This window comes from Dendronephthya gigantea, unplaced genomic scaffold (genome assembly GCF_004324835.1).
Source record: "Dendronephthya gigantea isolate DGI-Jeju-01 unplaced genomic scaffold, DenGig_1.0 000002F, whole genome shotgun sequence".
Lineage (NCBI taxonomy): Eukaryota > Metazoa > Cnidaria > Anthozoa > Malacalcyonacea > Nephtheidae > Dendronephthya > Dendronephthya gigantea.
Window position 1 is genome coordinate 347564 of NW_021163012.1, and position 20992 is coordinate 368555.

At 35.6% G+C, this 20992-nt stretch overlaps 5 protein-coding genes across 7 annotated transcripts; 2 read left to right on the plus strand and 3 right to left on the minus strand.

Annotated features, from left to right (window-relative positions):
• Positions 1 to 120: 120 nt before the first annotated feature.
• Positions 121 to 20777, minus strand: LOC114533877. The gene is made up of 12 exons (XM_028555502.1): positions 20684 to 20777; positions 4451 to 4645; positions 3814 to 3874; positions 3695 to 3724; positions 3539 to 3610; positions 3363 to 3464; positions 3160 to 3272; positions 2894 to 3000; positions 2506 to 2776; positions 2179 to 2416; positions 1780 to 2067; positions 121 to 1707 (listed from the first exon to the last, which is right to left on the minus strand). Exons 2-12 carry the CDS (start codon positions 4604 to 4606, stop codon positions 527 to 529), a joined length of 2619 nt encoding a protein of 872 aa, XP_028411303.1. The 5' UTR covers positions 4607 to 4645; positions 20684 to 20777; the 3' UTR covers positions 121 to 526.
• Positions 8735 to 11907, plus strand: LOC114533982 (transcription factor Sox-10-like). Its single transcript, XM_028555621.1, has 2 exons — positions 8735 to 9608; positions 10577 to 11907. The coding sequence occupies exons 1-2, from the start codon at positions 9515 to 9517 to the stop codon at positions 11095 to 11097; spliced, it is 615 nt and encodes a 204-aa protein (XP_028411422.1). The 5' UTR covers positions 8735 to 9514; the 3' UTR covers positions 11098 to 11907.
• On the minus strand, positions 12022 to 13599 carry LOC114533910 (protein ABHD1-like). The gene has a single exon (XM_028555544.1). It carries the CDS (start codon positions 13532 to 13534, stop codon positions 12230 to 12232), a length of 1305 nt encoding a protein of 434 aa, XP_028411345.1. The 5' UTR covers positions 13535 to 13599; the 3' UTR covers positions 12022 to 12229.
• Positions 13676 to 15410, minus strand: LOC114533991 (PEST proteolytic signal-containing nuclear protein-like). Its single transcript, XM_028555632.1, has 5 exons — positions 14992 to 15410; positions 14753 to 14904; positions 14478 to 14561; positions 14208 to 14266; positions 13676 to 14112 (listed from the first exon to the last, which is right to left on the minus strand). The coding sequence occupies exons 1-5, from the start codon at positions 15029 to 15031 to the stop codon at positions 14007 to 14009; spliced, it is 441 nt and encodes a 146-aa protein (XP_028411433.1). The 5' UTR covers positions 15032 to 15410; the 3' UTR covers positions 13676 to 14006.
• LOC114533922 lies at positions 15478 to 20820 on the plus strand. 3 transcript variants are annotated; one of them, XM_028555570.1, is made up of 6 exons: positions 15478 to 15810; positions 19043 to 19094; positions 19232 to 19285; positions 19384 to 19737; positions 19911 to 20060; positions 20147 to 20820. In XM_028555570.1, the coding sequence occupies exons 2-6, from the start codon at positions 19064 to 19066 to the stop codon at positions 20275 to 20277; spliced, it is 720 nt and encodes a 239-aa protein (XP_028411371.1). In that variant the 5' UTR covers positions 15478 to 15810; positions 19043 to 19063; the 3' UTR covers positions 20278 to 20820. The 3 variants fall into 3 exon arrangements, with proteins under 3 accessions (XP_028411371.1, XP_028411356.1, XP_028411363.1); XM_028555562.1 differs by lacking the exon at positions 15478 to 15810 and adding an exon at positions 18059 to 18234; XM_028555555.1 differs by lacking the exons at positions 19043 to 19094; positions 19232 to 19285; positions 19384 to 19737; positions 19911 to 20060; positions 20147 to 20820 and adding exons at positions 16281 to 16390; positions 16481 to 16801; positions 16890 to 17835 and having other exon boundaries at positions 15618 to 15810.
• Positions 20821 to 20992: the final 172 nt, after the last annotated feature.

The window sequence follows — 20992 nt, forward strand, 5'->3', positions numbered from 1 at the left end:
TCTTGAATATTTTTTCATTATTATCTACCAAAATAACCTGGGAAAATACTTTTCAGGGTGATTTAAGAAAGCAGTGCTAAATTGCTATATTGCACATTCTTTATTCGTTATTTTATTCCAAATGAATTCTCCATAATGTAAAATGCAAACTCAATTTTAGTCTGCCTTTTTAATTTGTTTTGAGCAGTACCAAATACACATGCATTTCGATAAATAATAAATAATTTCTATACAAAGATAATGCTTTTTTCCAAAAATATTGCGCATAAAAAACAGCTGTCAAAATAGATCATGAACTTTCTACTAATAAATATATCTCACTCCACTATAGTGTTATTGTTATAGCGCTAATCCTTGATGCAAGATGAAATAAAGCATTTTGCCTAATGGAATCTTGCATGAAATCAACGTGTTACTAGCATTCATGGAAACCTCTCAAAATAACAAAACAAAAAACAATGTTCTACTTTTCTAGAAAACCTCACTCTCTGAAACAGAAAAAGCTGCACAAGGCCCTATGGGAAGATTATGATGAAGAGACAGTAAATCGCGAGCTCCTTGGCTTGGAAGCTTTAGTATTCTCTGAATCATCAGCCTTCCTGGAAACAGAGAATCGCGATCCTCCAGGTTCTGGAGAAATCAGTTTGTTTTCGGAACTTGAAATGTCCATGATGCTGGGACGAGGGCCGGCAGTATCTAGTAGTGTGCCTGACGAAGGTTGACTCTGGTTACCAGATGATGTAACATCTTCTGTCCGTGTTGCACTCTGGCCACCTCCCTTTATACTTGGTTTGTCACTTGATACATCAAAGTCCCATTCGTCTTCCCCAACAGCAACTGTTGGGTCATCTGTTGGATCATCTTCATCCACCCTGGGTACTGGTGTAGAATTTGAATCAATAAGTTGTTCATCCTTAGGAGGTCCCCCATGTTTCGCATATTCCAAATCTTCTTTATCGTAGTCCATTGCTCCAGATCCTGTATCTGCAAACACTTGATCCGTATCGGATTCATCCGTGGATACAAGAGGTTTCGAGACGTCAGCATTTTCTTCCATGTCACTGGAGTGAAGTGGTAACAAAGGAGACATTGATGTTGTACCTTGTAGTTCAATGTCTGCTTTACCCTCCCCTTTAGGAGGGCGTTTCTTCTTATGCTTTCGTCCCCACAACTTTCCTTTCTCACTCCTTGCTGCATGTTTTCCTGGTAAACAAAATCGTAGTCTTGGTAACACGTCTTTCTCAGTGGTTGCATCATCCTTTCTCGCTTCAGAGCTGCCATCTTCACTTGTGGTAGCCTCAGCAGTTTCCTCCACTTCACGAGTACTAGATGAAGTTTGCAGAGTTCCGGGGCCGCTTTCCGCCTCAATTTGAGACGCGGGAGCATTGTCTAAGAACACCGACTGTTTCTTAGAAGGGCTGGTTCCCAATACGACCGTTTTCGCCGAGAGAATCTCGACCTTACGCGAGGAATCTTCCTCAGTGTCAGACGACTCTTCGGGTATAACAGAAATATGGTCCCTTACCTGACTCTGGAGGTTTTCCTCAGGAGCAGAGAAGAGACCCAGTATTGTTGGTCGTTTTTCCTTGGAATCATCAGGTCTAACCACTGCATCAGATTTCATCGAAATCAATTTCTCAGAAACTGGTGAAATGTCAGATGTGCTCGTTGTGTCAGACACCTCTTCCTCCCTTTCTCTTACTACGGCTAAAAACAATTTAAACCAGTTTGGAAACAACAAAGCAACACAGGCTTATGCTAGGTCACAAGTACACCTACCAAGCAGACCGTCTCCATGAAAATCAGATTCCTTTTTGATCTCGCTTCCAGCATTACCGTTAACAGGATCAAATAAGTGATCTTCGCCAGGTCGAAAAGTTTCTTGCGTTTCTTCTTCAATAGGTTTTGATCCTTGATATTCATACGGAACATAGGGAGTCCTTTTCCCCGGGAGTATAATACTCGTGCCAGACAGTCCCTCTAGTTTTGAGGCAATACCATGACAACGAGCCTCAAGTTGATCTGTGAATTCAGACTCGCCTAATCCAACTGAAGTGGGTCTTCGACCTTAATGTGCAAAGGTAATAAGTCACAGTAGGTAACAAGGTAACAAGTCAGAGTATTACGATGGAATAAAGACATTTAGGAATTGACGATATCAGTTCCAAATCAGCCTACCTATACGACGTTCGCTCTTTCGGGAGAGGATTCGGCGAAGACCTTTTGGTGATCCGACATCAATGAGGCTTGCGTGACGAGTCCTCTTTGGAGTTCCAGGTTCATCATGTTGATCTACAGGTGGAACTGGTGAAGTATTTCTGCTTTGCTCTGCTTGAGCTGTTGTTGTCGTGACAGTAAAACGTCCGACTGTCACAGTTCTGTTCGTAAGAAGGGATTGAGTTGTCCAATCATCAAGCTGTAATGTAACAATGCTGATACGTTAAGTCTTGTGGGTTGAATTTCAAAAAGGAAACACTAATGGCTGGAAAATTAATAAATTTCTACCTGGCCCAGTTTCACATCGTCTTCCCCAATACCATCAAAAGGATCATCAAGTTTATCCTGCACAGATTGTAGTGAACCAAATAGGAACGAGACCATTACACTGATGAAATATGGAGTCCATGAGCTCTTAGTTTGACGACCACTGAACACATAATATGGAGACAGCAGAAGCGGCATTAGGAAGATGAATACTTTGGTAAAAGCTCGTAAGGACCGAGGCGAGTTGTATTCACGGATCACCCGGAGTCTTTCAAACGACCAGCACATTAGACTAATAAAAAAACTCAGTTAGCTGTAGAACTAAGGAACGCTATTTTATCAAAAAGTTTACATCTTTATTCACTCTTAGTGAAGCCTTATTAAATAGGAATATAGCAAATTAACTTACTTATGACAGTGAATGATACGCGCACATAATGGTGAGCTACTTTTCATACGAGAAGTCCGTATTTTATCATTCAGTTGCGCTATATCACTAAGATCTTCATAAATTGCCTAAAAAATGACATTAATTACGTCAGCTTGTTTTGAGAACCAGTTGTTGCTTGACTGAAATTGACTTGCAATACATCAATCTGACATCAGTTGATTATAATGTACTGGTAGAGAATAGCTTAACCACAAATCCCACAATTATGTTCCGTAGCCCACTACCTGAAGTATGTACTTTCTTTTCTCAACATCTTCTGTTAATAAATATTCTCGAATATTAATCACAAGGAACTTCAGCTTATTTGACAAGGTTTTTAACAAATCAATGGGAAGCTCTGCAAGAGAGATATTAAAGCATTAATTTTCAAAATTGCATAAAGTGAGCTAAAATCAGAAACCTCAAGCTCTGCTTTTTGTAAACATACCTGCAGCTTTGATCCAATCTCTGTGGCAAAAAAACAATATCGAAGAGGATGATTTGAACATAGCCAAGTCCTCCAACACTGATTCACGACGTTGATAGTTTGCTGACCAAAGAAACATGTAAAAATTTCATCATGAATATTACTGATATTTCAAAATTAGATTAACCAAAGCTCACCATTTATAGAGAAAGCCAGTGGAAAGACAATTGGAGAGACAAACAAACTCATATGAACATCCATTTCCAATCCTTAAAAGTCAAAACATATGTTCATAAGAAGAATGTAATGTTTTTCTCAGTGTTAGAAGTTATGAGCATTTGGGTGTAACTTACCTAATTTTACACAGGAATATGTACATATTGCTAAAAGATAAAAATAAAAAGGTTTTTCCATATGCTTTGGTAAATTACTTTATAATCATAACTGTAATTGAGAAAGAGAAAAATCAAACCTGCTAATATCATTTGAAATGCAACTACAACACTCAGATTATGCATGAAACTTCGAACAAGCTAGGAAAAAATATATATTATTTCAGCAAACTGACTAATAATGCAGACATTGGATTACTTGTCAGTGTCACATGTCAATTGAAAGGTGGTTAAACCTAATAATTCCTTAGAACACAAGAGGATTTGAAATAATACTATATAATATGATTACTGTTTTCATTCAGACAGATAATAAATTATTAATGAAAGCATATAAAAATAATTATAGATAGGGATTAAAAGCTCATATCAATATGTATAAAAAAGTGCTTGTAACACACTTGAATAGTGAGTAGGTTATCATCAGACATGTTCAATATAATCATTTCTGCTCATTTATTACAACAATGAAGAAATATTGTTACATAGATATATCAGTAAATAATTCATGAAATAACAAAGATTGCATACATTAAAAACAAATTACAAATACTAATAATAAATGTAATGGACAATATTTGATATGCCATCTATATCTTATTCATAATAATCAATCATTTTGCCTCGATCTTTAGAATGAAAGATTAAAACAAAGATTGAAACAATTTGATTCCAAATTGAAATCAAATTGCTTCTAATGTCAATTAAGTTACTTACCGATCTCGTTATGAATAGTTTTGTAATTTTATACAACGTTCCATGAACACCTGTTCGTCTTGATCTTCTTTTTTCGCTCCATTTAATAATTTCTCTTCTTCCCTCTTCAAAAATATCGATAGAGAAATATCCAGGATTTGAGAAGTTTCCTTCCATACTTGGTTATCAAGGTCTTATATTGAGTGCTGATTATATCTATTTTAAAGACATGGTTCAAAAAATTCTTGATAGTCTGAAGTACTGAATATTTATTTATTTATTTAAAATAATCTGTGGTGGCGAAGAAGTCTGGGTGCGAGCTTTCAACCTTCGTGGGTACACGCAAATATCTCGCACAAATAACGGAATTAAAATGGTTGTTTAACCAAAATATCGTGCGACTTTTGAATGCTGGGAAGGATGACAAAAATGTCAAAAGGGAGGGGCTTTTAGCACGAGATTGATGACAATCTATCAAAAATTTTGACAAAAGTACGAAGGTGGCACATTAGCGTGCACGAATTCGTAAAGATCTTCATAAAATTTATGGTAGAAATGTCTGGTAAATGGTACACCTTTGAGCCACCATTACGGTCGGATAATTCTACAATTAGTGATCTAAACCAGTGCTTAAAATTACACCAATCTTGTGTCGAATAAATTGAGGACATGGGGGGTTCAAAATAACATTGATGGAAATGAAATACTTTAGCCTCCCAGCTAGGCACGCCCTCCTTGGAGTGTAGCAGCTTGTCAGATAAAATTTTAATGAATAATCATAACACCATGCTGTTTAAGAGAAAGAATTTCTTTTTAACTTCTTAAAAGCTGTCTAAATCGCACACGATATCTTAGAGATAAACACTGTTATACAAGTGAAGATACATTAGCATGACTGACTGGATGGCACTTCTTTTAGAGATCGTGACATTTCCTTGAATTCAATCAATGTTTTTTCATACTGGTACTATTTTGTATAATAGTGGTTGTGTAGCTGAACAAAGTTTTAATAACGATATTAATTTCAGAACAAAGTTTACAGACCCTATCATCATTCATCGGAGAAAAACATATTAGGCAATTCAAGTCCAGCATGTTAAAGATCAATAAAAGAAGTCCTTTTAGCGAGAATTATCAAAGCAAAGTCCACTATTTCATTAGCAATAGCTAAAGGTGAAATGGTTGTTGTTCAACATTGAAACACAAGACAAGAAGCCTGTGGTATAATTACTATCTACCACTTTACTGTGTTGTTTGCGTCAGACACTCCAGTTGGAAGAGAGAAAGAAAGAAAGAAAGAGTGGAAAATATTCAGATGTTCTAGTTAAGGGACTAGATGCAAAGGTGTGTGTTTGATCGCGTGCTGTGACTTGACGTAAATACTGTTAAATGTTCTGTACAACGCTAGAATACTCTAGACGCCGGTCACGCTCCTGATCAGATAAGGAATGAGATGTCTTTTCTCACGCTCTTTGCTCTGTTCGGCGTTAAATATTTGATTGTTTTCAAAACAATGCTGTGAACAATCAGGTCTAAGAGTCGTGAGAACACAGACAGAATGCTGAAGTGGAAGAATTCCAATGTATAATGAAAATTAAATGGCTTTAGTTTGAACTCCTCACCGACTTTACAAATATCCAGTACAGCTGATTAAATCTCATAGTAACATTGTACGATCTGGGATAACAATCCGTCATTAGACAGTTGAATAACTAGAGCCATACTTGTAAAAATAGTTTATCAGTTGCAAAACTGTTGTCTTTGTTAACATTGTCTGCAGCAGTCACAGGAAAAACAAAATCAAAATTTATAGCGTTGAGTCCCTGAGTGTGTTTCCTGTTTAGCTTCTTCATCTCACAACACTGTCTGGCGTCAGCAAAATGAAAGATACTCTTTCAAGAAGTAGGAGATGTTATTTTGGTTAATCTTGATTTCCATGTCGGCTAAGATTAAGGAGAAGCGATTTGAATAAAGACGTGCGCGCACCTGTGAGAGCATTACCAACGGGCAGTGAAGAAAGCCGACAGCTTGAGAAATGCTGTAGCGTAGTTTTAGAATGTTTACAGAGTAAAATGCTACACTGAATTTCACTGCTCGGAGTCCATACTACAATTCTTCAACCTCAGATAATATTTTTGCGAATCACTGATGACAAAAATGAACTGGAAGGTAATTAAGGATCCAATGAAAAATGAACCAACTGTAGTAGTGGTTGCTTTTCATTGCCTCTACAACAGAACGAGAGCGAACTAAGATGTTCGCCTGGTTGACAAGACCAAAGACAAGAAGACAAGACCAAACTTGTTTGTTTAAAAGTTGCCGCATGAAACAAGGATATTGAAAGATCATAGTAATCCTCAGAATGTGGGCCACGCCTATGGCTCAAGAAAGTTTCATTAAAACAGGATAGCTTACTAAACACACGCATACATTCATGTCACATTAGTCCCAAGCAGTCTGTCTGCATGGATTTATTATAAATCTAGTTGAGTTGATTAACATGTCTACTGCAAGTCGCCATCGGGTTTGAGCATTGTGAATTTCATAAGTTACGTTTTCCCAGCCAATTTCCGATGCATACAATAAGTTGGAATTATCTTACAAGCAATTATAAATATTTTTAGCGCGTCAATTGCGACTATTCTTTGGAATAGACTGTGTGAACACACGTACGTTGCATTTTAGAAACGACGTCAACCATAAAAATATATTTATAAAAACACAACTATCTTCACCAATACTGTCTTTGATTTGTTAGAAATAGATAAAATATTTATTGTCCAGCAACCACTAGAACTATGATATAAAAAAAAGTGAATTGAAAAATAAAAGATGAATTAGGAGTAACGTAGATGAATTAGGAGTAACGTACATGTCTTGCAGGCTTACTGCAAGTTGCCAATTAACTCTGGCAGTTACAAGCCAGGAATTGATGTAAAACACTTATATTTTATTCTAATTTTGTGTTAGAACGTGACAATTGTCATTCCTCGCCAAACATCATCGTTCAATTATTGAATAAGCAAAGTTATAAAAGAATTATTGTTAAAATGTTACAACTTCTCCATCGTGGGAGAGATTTCAGTTCTATAATGAAAGGTTTCGAGGTATTGTCTTTTTAGATACTCATGAGTAAGCAAATTGTGCTACGATTGTGAAGTGATCGTTTTAAAAGAATGTCTTTGTTCTGCAGTCAGATTATATCTCGCTACAAATTAAACTGAGAGAGGTTTTCCAAAGGGAAAATTGGCGAAAATATTATATCTTGCATGCAAACTTAGGATACCTAACTTATAAAATATACCCCAGTTCTGGCTTCTGTACATAGGCATAGTTGAATTAACGTTCCACCTTTTTATTGTTTGTTCCCATATTATGACAAAAAGCATCGATTGTTTTAACATAGAGTTGAATTTCTCCCGAATAGAAAGTTTTATCGATTAGTGAGTACGACAAGACGGTCTTAGGGATATTAACTAAAAGGAAAACGTGAAATTGAACTAGTTTTGTTAAAGATTTGGTCATATTATATAATTTGTCGCTGTTTTTTTTAGCTCAAGATCGAGTACAGAGCTGATAAAGAATGGAACCTAAATTATCTCATAATTGCAACAAGTGAAAGACTAGGAATGTTCCTGTAAGAATGGAGGCATATACCTTTTATGTCAAAACTATTTAATATGGTGTGGTGTATAGAATTTAGTTAAATATACTTGAAACTAAAACTATTTAATATGGTATATTTTGAATACAATCTTCACACGCATACCAAAGCATTGTGTGGTGAAACACAATCTGTCTTTTGTAATTCTCACCACACGCAGTGCTTGAGCTCACCGCTACAATAGCCTGGTTGGTAACAATTAAATATTTTATATAATAGGACAGGTGTACGTCTTATTCAGCGCAAAAATTTTACTTTTAACAGCTTGGTGCATTGAAAAGAAAACATTAAAGTGAAATTTATCTTCACAACTAAGTGCTATATTTTGGTTGTTTTTTAAGACAATCATTATATAATTCTTATGAGAAAAGTTTATTTTAGTAATATGTAATTGACTCGTTTTTTTTACCTGCACTTACGAAGCCGCCCAAGCTTCGGATGTGGTTTATCCGGCTACAATTATAGCTAAGTGCTAGTTTCAATCTACAAAGAAAGAATTGTATTTTTAGGAGGTGGGAAAGGCGGCAGTGTGCTTGTTATGACTTATAAAGAAATATCGGACTTGTCGTCAGAATGCGTAGGTGCTTTGTCTGCGAGACCTTTAATCTCTTGCAAATTATATACCACACTCCGCTTTGAATAAGCATCACATGACTAAAGGAATTTCATCGTGTTTTACAGTTTTACAACAGTTTTCACGTCCAGGATTAGACGTGAAGGCCTGTGTATGCTAGATAGGGGGTGATACTGGGATTTTGGTTGATATTTGGTAGCTAAATTGTGTTATTACTTCACCGTGGGAAAGTTTCCGGTCCATCAGCACTAACGTTGTTTTGCTGTCCTTGTTTAGTTGTGTATGAAAAATACTGCTAAGAGTTACAACTTGGAAAACACGTGTCACCAAATGGCCGTAGACTCACACTTTTGATTCCGAAAGATAGATTAGAGTAGTGGAGAAATTCAACATAATGATCAACTAATGTTTTGAAGATTAAAACTAAAAGAATGTTAAGTTTTGATGTTTTAGTGCCATTCCTTTATTGATATCACGCTGGGAATGCGTTTTGCTTTATTCAATCGTCATTGTATCCAAAGCTTTTCAATGGTGGTAAATTTATCTTCAGTCTCTCAGCAGGGAGTGGTATTACTTAATAATAATAACCAACTCGGTGACTCAGTCATTTCATCACGACGTCTGAAGGAACAACAAGCTAGCAGGTCTAGAAGTCTTCATTCAACCAAACTCTCACAACAGCAATCCGACTTTTGAAAGTCGAAAATTACAGGAAACCAATTTCCAGAATACAGGAACTAGTGTTGTGCAAACACATTTGGTTTACCACAAAATACCGCATTACCTTAGACTAAGAGGCTGTACACCTCTGAACACGAAAACTTTATACAAGAATCCTGAAAGCATCATGGCTGAAAGAGACATGCACATCAAAAGACCTATGAATTGTTTTATGCTCTGGAGTCGAGAGAAAAGATGCGAGATTTTAAAGAAAAATCCAGGTAAGAAATACTAGCCAGACCTTATTTAGACAGCATCTCCTTATATGGGGCCGAAGTTTTCTGGCAGTGTCAGAGAAAATTGTAAAGACTTTGAGAAGACAGGATGTGTTTTGTAGGGTGGAATGTTTTCCGACACATTTCGTGATAACGAAATAGGAATTTCGTACTTACGAAATAGGGAAATCTTGAAAAGCCGACTGCAGTATATTGCTGGTCGTAAATGACGGTGCAAAATACCTAATCTCTCTCATATCGTTCCAAATTTATAACATTACTTCACCATCATTATACAACTTGCTGGTGCAAGAGCTGCTTTTGTAATCAATCACGTATCCCCTATCCCCTTATGATTCGTGATTTTGTATGATTCCCCTTATTAAAGACCTGATTGAAACTCCATGTTCCTAGCATAGATCGCCTCAGGAAAGATTGAAGAGTTGCATTTCGCTGCGATCCGCTATCTTACGTGTCATTCAAATCTTCAAACTTAAATGATTTTTCTATATTGGACCGGAATCCATCCTTAGCGCTTTTGCAAGAAGACAATGCTTTAATATTCGTGATTCTTCTGTCAATTTTCGTGTGTTATCAATGAAATACCTCCTCTGATAATTGTCTTTGTATCGCTATCAATATAGCAAAGTAAAAGTCGCAAATTATAGTTAAGTGCCGCAAAATTAAGGACTTAACACGGTTCGACTGTTCGTAATGATAGTAACTTTTGGACCGAATGAATTAGCGTGGTAAAGTAAAATGTAATTAGATTTGCGACGTGATATTCCTCTCAACCAACACGGAAATTTAGATCACAAGATTTTTCGAGACGCCTCACAAAACACAATGTAGAATACAAAGAAATGCTATCATTAGTTCTGATAAAATCGCGAGAGGTGTCCTAATTCTCGTTGAAGAAACTCCGACCCTAGATTGCCGGCAGTATCAGCTAAAACCAATCATTTTGTTTCCAGGTATTAACAATGCCGTCATCAGCAAAATGTTAGGCGAAGCCTGGAGGAAACTCAGCGATAAAGAGAAGAGACCTTACGTAAAGGAAGCCAAGCGTCTGACGGCCAAACTACTGGAAGACCACCCTGACTATAAATACCGACCAAGAAGACGAAAAACGAAAACACCAGATTCAAGAAAGCCATCTCTCAAGAGCGAATTAGACAACACTGCAGGTAATATCCAATACTCCCCTGCGGCTATCCATCCACCAGCTTATTCCCAGCCTGCACATCTCATCCACCCGCAAGGATACTGGCAAAAATTCGCAGGCAGCTATCAAAAGGTGTCTTCAGAAAACGACCCGCCAACACCCACGTTTTGTTTGAGCCCCACGGAGGTATGCAATCCAGTTAGAACTGCGTTTCCATTCCGAGCACTACCAAGCTACGGATATTGTGTTTACGATCAAGATTTGGTTTCATCTCCTTACTACGTGAACTGGTGCAATCCCAGATCAACTTGGTTACAGAACCAAGTGTAAAAAAGTTTAGATACATTATAGTTTAACTTGAACCTCCTTTTGCACCTTTGCACGCTGTTGTAAAAACACTTCTACGCACAAGATCTAACTAAGATTTTTAACACAAACTAACCACATTTAAGGTGATATTCAAGCACTGTATGGTATATTAGTTATTTTAGGCTTTTAATATAACCATCCTTATTCATAAGGATGCTATACTTCGTAGCGAAGAGCACCATTAGTCTTCACAGTAAACAGGGATCTGTTTTATATTGCACTTTAAGTTTAGTAGAAATTTAGGTGTAATGTTTTAAAATATCACCGTTAGACTTATAGTTTATAACTATATATAGTAAATATAGTAACTATATATAGTACTATATAGTAATATCTGCGATTTTCATGGGAATATGGGGTAATTGTTATTTGCATTGGATTGCTAAGAGTGAGGATTTAGTGTAACTTATTCATATTGTTCCTTGAAGTTGTACATTTCTACGAATTTAATAGCTACCATCTGGTATAATGCAAAACTTGCTGAAGTTTTAGCTTACAGAAAATGTAAAAATTATGGGATATAAAGTAGTTGAATATGACGTAGAGTAATTATTTTCTCCTAAGAGAACTGCACGAAACTTCGAAACGAAGACTATTAAAATGTTTCAAATTACTAATTAGCACTGATTATCGTAGTTCACAGCACAATGTTTCAATTTTATGTACATAAGCACTTGTTCTAATCAGACAAATAAACAATTTAACGCAACTGTTTCATGTGCTGAATTAGTATTAACTGGACATTTTTTTAAAACTGGACATTTTTTTAGTATTAACTGGACATGTTATATTTTTTGAAACTTGAGAAATTACAAACGCAATTTTGGTCAAAAAGGTGAGAGTTTCCAGTGATGCTCTGGGGTTGTAATTGGCAGTAATCATCAATCAATCACACAACTTCAAATAAAAATTTAATGATATGATATTACAACTTATAGTTACAAATCTTAGACCATTTTTACTGTTAACAGAAAGTGCTGATTGATATTAGTCATATATGATTAACATTGCAATAACTTGCAATATATTATTAATTTGAGACAAATAGGTCAAAATTGTGTAGATTAGCAATTAATTGTTACAAGAATGATTGTTACAACTCATCAAATGCTGCCTTTATAAATTCCTTGTAAACTCTATCCATGTATCCACGCCCTATAGGAAGGAGTCCTTCAAGAAACCCAACATGACCTCCTGTATGAGTGAGCAGTAATGCAACATTGTCACAGTTTTTCATCCTTTCTGTTGGCACCTGCTCAGCAGGCGAAAATGGATCATCATCAGCACTAAGACATAGCAATGGTGTCTGGATACACTCAAATGGTTTTTCAACAATTGATGATGCATGGTAATAATGATCCACATCCTTATAGCCAAACATTGGCGCAATAACTGCAGCATCAAATTCACGGATTGTATTAGCTTTCGCTGCAGCAGATGAGTGCTCTTCTGGAACATCAATTCCATTTTGGTTCAAAGCCTTTTTATTTCTGACAAACATTCTTTGTAGTTTTCTTGTTAGGAATCGATTGAAAAGAAAGCAGGGAACAGGGCGCTCAAGGGATGCTGAAGCCTTAAATGAATCATACGGTACAGAGATGACAAATGCAGCAAGTAATCCAGACTCCTGTTTTGATGAACTCATTTTGATCAAATAATTAGTTGCAATGATCCCACCAAGTGAAACACCAATGGCACAGATACGACTATTGGGGTATTGTTTGTGAATATGTCCAATTGCTAACTGCAAGTCGTCACTGTTTGCTGCACACGAGAAGCGATACGTTACTGGACACTGTGTAATACCTCTATGATTCAACACAACTGCACGATAACCCAGATTAATAGCATCATCTACAAACTGTAGAACATATCCTGATTGTGAACTGCCTGTCAGTCCAGGAATTATAATCACAATGTTCTGTACTTTGTTTTTACCTCCCAGCAAATCTTCATCATATTGATCAGTCTCTTTGTCATCAACTTCTGCTTGTCGGACATGCTCCAGTTTCATATCATCATCAGTGTTAGAGTTCCAGTCCAGGTGAAGAACACCTCCATCTGGGGTGGGTATATCCTCTCTAACATACTCAACATGAGGCCGCCCTCTAAAGAGGTCTCCACATATTGTTTGAAGATGTCCCCCAAAAGTCCAGATAGTTGGATGATAGCTGCCAACTTTGGTGGATAAAATTCTGAGTATCTTTGACAGTTTACCTTTTCCACCTGCCATGACAGGATTTCTTGTTCCCAAGGCAAAATAATGAGAGATAATAATGACTATATTACATGTTATACAGACAGGAAGCAATACTTTTAACGTAGCAGTCAACATGGCCGAGAAATGAGACGAAGAAGCATGAATAAATGACAAAAAACTCTTCAAACTGTCAGCCATTTCAAACACAGGATGTTGCAACTTGCAATTATAAATATTTTGAAGTCATTTAAATTATTAGTGTTTCCACTATGCAACTCAAAATTTCGTCGGTGACCTCAAAGAAAACGATCAAAAAATGTCATTTGTCAGCAACATTATTATTCAGCCATTAGAAATGTTGTAAATGTGTTAATTAATTAAATAAAAGAGGTGATAATCAAGGAGAATATGTACAGTTCTAATTGATGTTCTAATTAGTTTTATTCGTATTTTGCCTGTATTAAGCTACCTTCCCTAATCCCTCTTATGCAATTATGTTGGACAGAACTGCTTCCATTTTTGAACAGGGGATGTTGGTAATGGATGACATCATATTAAGTGACATAGGCAGCCTATATGTCAAATATTAGGATGCATGTGAGTTGTATATAAACCTTCTCTAAAGAATAGAACATCATCTCTATCAAATACTTTGCTTTGGGAACAAACACTAGTGTTTTGTAAGCTTCATCTCTTTCTCCCGGACTTTGTTAAAATTTGTGAATCCTTGCTTTCCTTTATTGAAAGAGTTAGGTCCGGATGATGTTACTGTGTCTCTAAATAAATCAAAAGAACCTGTCAGTGTCTTGTATTGTAGAAGAAAACATACATTGCGTATATTTCAAGAGAAATAACCAGAATGGAGACATACTTTCCTAGATTTCGCATACGCATTTTTGCCTCCTTAGGGATCTCCTCTTCTTCATCACTCTGCAATATCAAAAACATTTTCACTGCATATTCTTTCAACTGGTCATCAAAAAGGCCGAACTTTTAAAAAACCAGCAAAAGAACCAGAAAATGGTTGATGAGGAATTGTATTCTATGAAAATGGACACCAGAAAACTCTGCAGATATTTCAGCAAGCATTTTAAATGTTTGAGAGAGCAGCATCCTAATATAAAAGATATTCTGGAAACACCTCTTCCTTGAATGCAGCTGCAACTGAACCTTTCTTTGGCTTGGAGATTATATCAACCTTATGTTTATTGCTCTCTGTAGATTTCTAGAGAAAACATAAAACATTAGAGCCAAATACCTTGGACACACCATGCATTGGAATGTTACATTACTCTATAATAATAATTTGAATAGTTTAATTATTTATTGCAGTTTAATTAAAGGTTAAGGTATTTTAACAAATTCACAAATATTCAAGATAAATACTATATATAGCATGATAGTATTAAAACTCACAAGCTGACCAACTTTTATCGATATCCCACTGGTTGATCCTTTGCTCGAAGTGATCCCAAACTTCATTTTCGCTGGCGAGCTTTTTTCATGATTTACACCGCTGCCTATTTCAGCCTTCCGTTTTACAGCAAGCTTTATTTTTTCATCTGCATCTGTGTGTACGACATATACTGGCAATGTTTAGCCTAGATGTATAATTACCTAATTAACAGTAAGGTAAAAAAAACAAAAAAATGAACCTGATTCATTCTGTCGTTGTTTTCCTCGCGACTCCGCCATTTTGTTAATTAATCACAGGCTTTGGATTTAGGATTACAGATTAGTTTTGTTCTGAAGAAGATTATATAGATTGGATTTCGAGATTTATTAAGAACAGTAAGGAAATCGGATTTCTTCTGCGTTATTGGACGTTTGTTTAGTTACTAAAATCAGCAAATAAGCACACATTGGTTCTGTTTTATTTCAATTAAGCTCGTTCATATCAATCAATGTACCAGGTCCAGGTTCATAAAGTTTGATTGTTTTCAAATCCATTTTCTTTACAGGTTCTGTTAACATGAATATATGAATATGTGCCCCCCCCCCCCATTATCGTCTGCCGTACGCCACTGGCAGAGAGCGAGTTTCAGTGGCGTCGCCAGTTTGACAAGTGGGGGGGGACTTATTCATATATTCGCGTTTTATATTATCATTTTTATTCAAATTGATTGTTTTAACGGGTCTGTGAGCATGAATATATGAATATGTCCACCCAACTTATCGATGCTGGCGACGACACTGCCGAGTTTTGATTCTTGATAAAAAGACATGTGCCTTTTTTGGAATTTCAAAGACTAGCTTTTTGAACGCCTGTATTTTAATACTTGTAAAGCAATATTTCAAGGACTCATTTATACTGACCATTGTTCGAAAATTGCTTCTGTAAGCATCTATCTAGCAAGGGTAATCCCCTAAATTGCGTATAAAAAAAATTGGGCATTCTTCGTCCTTTGCAGTTTGAAGGGAGCATCAAAGTTGTGCCATACATATAAACTGTGGTTATACAAGACCCATCACAGGTAGGTTGCGTGATTTAATAACTACCGATAAGATAGAAAATTTGACATCTCGTTTATTTGGACATCGTGTTCTACAGTTCCAAGTCTGAGGGAAGGCCTTATTAAAGAAGTAAATCAGTGAACTAGTTACTAATGTTTAATTATAGTTAAGGTGAATTAGTTACTAAAGTTTAATAAAGAAGTAAATCAATGAATTAGTTACTAATGTTTCATCTGAGCATTCGTAGCTGATTAGTAATTACTCGCCCGTTGCACTAATAAAATCGCAGCAAAAATCGCAAATGTAAAGGGAGCGTTAAAGCTAGGCTCTACAAGCGATTTTTTCTTCTTCTTCTAGCGCTTGGATTTATCAAATAAATTTATCTACTCATACAAGCTAGGGAATTGTATAAGCTTGGTCAAGTAGGGTTGGTAGAATGGAAATTTTACCCGATAAGAAATTGCTAACTAAACAACTTTCACTTATGCAGCTAGGCGGTGAGTCAAACTGATATGGCTTTGAGTCAGATGAAGTCGTTTTTTCTCTCAATCATAATTGCCATGCAGATGATTGAGATGGTATTTGCTACAGAGATTATGGGTAAGTATATTCAAAGGATATTTGACTTGAGAGCGTGACTTGAGTTTTGATTGGTGAGCAGTTTACCGATTTACTTTCGAATTTATACAGAAAAACCAGTTAATGAAGGCGGGAGAGTTATTCTTTTTGTTGGTAACCTGCGAGATAGTGACAGTGCAAATGAAATGATTTGGATGCAAATCATAAATGGCAAAAACACGACTGTCTGTCGTATACGAAGAACAAATAGGTCATCACCATGGATGCATTACATCGAAGATACCGCGACGTTTGATATAGTAAAAGAGCGTGAATTAGTAATCAAACGAATGCATTGCAGTCTTGAAGGAGAATATTGGCTTACACGACCGGATCTGAAAAAAAGACTCATTGGATATAAAGTCAACATTCCAATTTCTCAAGCTAAGCAAGGTAAATATATAGAAATAGTGTCGTTGAACACACCCATCAGATAAGATATCGATTACTAAGATTAGATATTTTGATGATTACCTTGCAGTTCTTGTAATGAGTTTGACTCAAATATACCAAGAGAAGACCATCCCAGATGGAGTAAAAAGACAGTGGAATATCTCTTACAACGTGTCGACAGCCTGTAAAAAAGATTGCGATAAAACTGTGGACATTTGTCTTGTACGTAAACAACAGGAAACGAGGAGATGCGACTCCGCCGAGATTGTGCATACAGGCCATACACATGACGCTTGCCAGTTCACGATTGAATACAATGATTCCGTGAATAAGACCATTAGAAAAGGATGCAAATTTTACATTCAGTTTTCTTCGCGGGATACCACTGATGGATCAACCAAACAAATGTTTTTACTAACGATAAATCAAACTCAGCCAATAACTACCAATCCCTCTGAAACCACTTCAAATGTTACACGAAAACCAAATGCAACTCCAACACAAGACACAAATCGTTTGAGAAATTCTTCCTCATCCACCTCAAGTCTTCTGTCACCTATGATTTGCGCACCACTAATTTTCACAGTGATTAATCTGACATGGTTGAATTTTTAAAATAATGAATACGAGCATATTAAAGAAACGACACCGAAGCATATATTTGGACGTTGCATGCCACTGAATAAGACCGGACACCACAACAAGACGGTTGATCATTCTGAGCTCTATACCGCCATCTTCAATGTTTTAGAAATGAGCTAACCAGACTCAAGAGCTAAAACCGAACTTGAACAGTTTAGCGTGGCTAATTTCTAGCGTTCTTTTTATAATCTAGTATTCTAATTTCCAGTGTTCTGTTTCTAAGATTTCTTGGACACGTTCGTCATTGAACACAATTTGTTTTATTGTCATAAAACAAGTCAGCTTACGGAATGCTGTTTTAGGACCAGTTAAAATTGCAATATAGTTCATTCTAGTTAAGTATGTTAATTTCATGTATTATTTATTTTTAAATAAATTGTTATTATAATGTATACAGTTTATGTTTAAATGTTGTTCTTATGGACTGATAATATTATTTAAAGTTGTTCTAAACGATAATGTTGTGACGTATTAGATTAAAGAGAAATCACCGCCCATCATATAGCAACATTTTAGAGACTTACATACTTTGCAACATTTATGGTTGTAATTTACACTGACTGCTATGAAAAAGCAATATTCTCTGCTCTTCTGAACCATCTCTCGTACGTTTTAGATTGACCTCTAGTAATTTAAGATACTTGAAGAATGTGAGATGCGAGAATTCTAAACATGCACTCTTGCGTCAGATTTGTCAGCAATTTTTTGATAGAATCGTTTAGCTTAACACGGCACAAGGAACAGATAGATTTTATTACAACTACACTACAACAACACTAATCAAGATGAAGGTAAAGCACTAAAATTACTTTCATATATCTTATTGGCTGGCTACTAGAATATTTAGAAACCTTATTATACGATGAACGCATGTTTTCACAGAGAGCGCCATGCTGTTATATTGGCCTACATCAACAGATGAGATTTATGCTACCTGGGGACACCAGCTAGGCTGATAGATTATGTAGATTCTAGCAAGTATATTTTTTTCATCTTTGACTTAATTAATATAGACTTTTTTAATCGTAAAGAAATTTTGATTACGCACGTACGATATATAGATATTATAAATATTATAATTATAGTATCTTAGTCCAAAGTTCATGCCTCACTAATATAAAGGAGTAACAAAATTGGTAGCGTATAAACATTGTGATTTACTAGTGTTTTGGTGTATAAAACTAATAGACAGCCTAGCAGGTATAGGTTTTGTTTCATGTTGTTTAATTAATGTAGTGCATTTAGAGTAATTTAATGCCCTCACGATCAAGATTTCTTCTGTGAGAAATGTCGGGGTATAGTACTCCAGACAATCCAGACGTTTGCTAAAACATTTCTAGCAAACACGTGAAATCTTATAACATACTAGTGTCATATTCGTAATACAAGCATAACATACTGGGCAGTATAGAACACAGTCAGGAAATAAGTTATGAATGACAGCCTTCAATGCAGCACATTCCAGCCTTGAGTAACTTCTAAAACTGGGGGTTTCCCTATTACTATGAGGAATTCCCCCGCGCTAGCTCTGACAGAGCAGCATTTTTTTTTTAAATATGCTCCAAATTAAAACTATGCATATTTTCGTAAATTGTTTAGATAACAGAAATCCTGCTCAACATGATATGTATCATATTTTTAACTGCCAAAGGTCAGCGTTTTTTCTAACTTAGCTAATATATGCAACTAGATCAACTAGATTTGAAAGATATTAACATTTCTTGAAACAAAATCTAGATACCTTTTGGTAATTCTCCTGTAAAGTTAATTTGTTGCCTTATTTTGCAGTTGGAAAAGCATCAAATGATGAAAGAAACATTACCTCTGTACACTTTGACAAAGGTATTCACATATAGCAATGAAGGAAATGACTTTACAAATGTTCATAGCTTGACATGAAATATATTATAACTAACTTTTTTGTTTCCTAATGATTGCAGGCAAATGTGAAATAAAGCATTGCAAAAAATACATCCAAAAAGATGCGGGCTTGTTTGTACAATTTCAAGCACAAGAAATCAAAGTAACATACACACATGTCGCACTGAAAGCTGTACATGATAATAACAAGACAGAAGAGATATGTACTGTTGATTTTGATGACAATGATACAAGCAATAAAACTTGCAAGTTGTCAAGCAATGATAAGGAAGTCAATATCACTGTGATGAGTGGAGAAAGATGCATCAAAGATTGCAGACTGATGCTTGACTTTTTCCCAACTTCAGATTGTTTTAAACCTCAAGGCATCCATGTAATACACAAAAAAATAACAGTGGAAGCATTGTATGCAGGTCAGTCAGCATTCATTGTATGGGAGGATGGAATTATTAAATATAATTGATAGATTACTAGAATAGAACAGAGGAAAACTTCCACTCTAGCTTGCAAGCTATACACACCCAAATACCATCTGAAATACAATCAGTAAACTTATAAACCATGCATTATTATGATTGTGACATAGGCGAGATGACAACAAAACCAACCAAACCTGCAGCAATCAAGCCAGGCAAATCCACAGCAATCACCCTCAGAAAATCCACAGCAACGTACACAACAGAGGTGAATGCAGACAAATCGACAGCAAGCTCAGTTAGCCAAACTCCAACAGAAGGTATTAAATTTAAACCATTCATATATCAATCCTTAACTGTTTTTCCTGAGTATAATAATGAATTATCAACATTCTAATATCTTAAGGAAGTTCAACAGATGAGAAAACAACCCGACAGAAATCAAGTGCTAGCTCCAAGAATGATATAACAAAGGATGTGCATATTGTCTTACTTGCCACATTGTATTTTATTTTTGCACAATACTTTGTGCATTGATTTAGCATGCATATATAGACATTGTAAATTATTTTGTATATAAAATCTTGTTTCATAGAGTTTTGAAATTTTAACCCTCTAAAATATGTGATGGGTTTGGAAAAAAATGTTCGTTGCATTGTGTATTTTAGGTATTATAGTTGAAGAAACTATTTATTCTGCTATCTGTATATAAATGGTTATGGAATAATGTTTAACAGACAGTTGGTGCATAATTTAATTCTTTGAGTATATGTAAGTTAATTGTACCAACAATAATTCCCAAAAAAATTGTTCACAGAAAATCAGATACAAAAATACCAGATTTTTTAGCAGATTTCAGTGACTTTTGATACGTAAAAGGGCTCTTGACTTATCACACCTTTCATGCAATGATCAGATAGTAAATATTTTTTTAAAAACATACCCTTTCCATGAACTCCATTCTTTCCATAGCTGCATTCTCCAATACAAAATATGTCCCAATATTTTGTTAGCTATTTGACATCCACCCCAGCACCTTCAATCTGGGATGAAATTTAAGGGTTGTTAGTTAAAAAGTATAAGAGCTAAATTTCATTCAATTAATATGACAATATTGTAAATAATTGAGTTTAATTTAATAATTACACTTTACTAATTGTCAATAATTGCGTTTGTTGTAACATATTTGAGATTATTTAGATTAGAAATTAGATTAAACTGGTCAAAATATGTTCTGGTAATGCTTTTCTAC

Coding starts and splice junctions, on each gene's coding strand:
- LOC114533877 (XM_028555502.1), bottom strand. CDS start 4,606: ATGGAAGGAAACTTCTCAAATCCTGGATATTTCTCTATCGATATTTTT. Junction 3,611..3,694: donor ATATTCCTGTGTAAAATTAG/GTAAGTTACACC, acceptor TTGACTTTTAAG/GATTGGAAATGGATGTTCAT. Junction 1,708..1,779: donor TCATGGAGACGGTCTGCTTG/GTAGGTGTACTT, acceptor AATTGTTTTTAG/CCGTAGTAAGAGAAAGGGAG.
- LOC114533982 (XM_028555621.1), top strand. CDS start 9,515: ATGGCTGAAAGAGACATGCACATCAAAAGACCTATGAATTGTTTTATG. Junction 9,609..10,576: donor GATTTTAAAGAAAAATCCAG/GTAAGAAATACT, acceptor TTTTGTTTCCAG/GTATTAACAATGCCGTCATC.
- LOC114533910 (XM_028555544.1), bottom strand. CDS start 13,534: ATGGCTGACAGTTTGAAGAGTTTTTTGTCATTTATTCATGCTTCTTCG.
- LOC114533991 (XM_028555632.1), bottom strand. CDS start 15,031: ATGGCGGAGTCGCGAGGAAAACAACGACAGAATGAATCAG. Junction 14,905..14,991: donor ACAACGACAGAATGAATCAG/GTTCATTTTTTT, acceptor TCGTACACACAG/ATGCAGATGAAAAAATAAAG. Junction 14,267..14,477: donor CAGCTGCATTCAAGGAAGAG/GTGTTTCCAGAA, acceptor TTGATATTGCAG/AGTGATGAAGAAGAGGAGAT.
- LOC114533922 (XM_028555555.1), top strand. CDS start 16,303: ATGGCTTTGAGTCAGATGAAGTCGTTTTTTCTCTCAATCATAATTGCC. Junction 16,391..16,480: donor ATTTGCTACAGAGATTATGG/GTAAGTATATTC, acceptor GAATTTATACAG/AAAAACCAGTTAATGAAGGC. Junction 16,802..16,889: donor AATTTCTCAAGCTAAGCAAG/GTAAATATATAG, acceptor ATTACCTTGCAG/TTCTTGTAATGAGTTTGACT.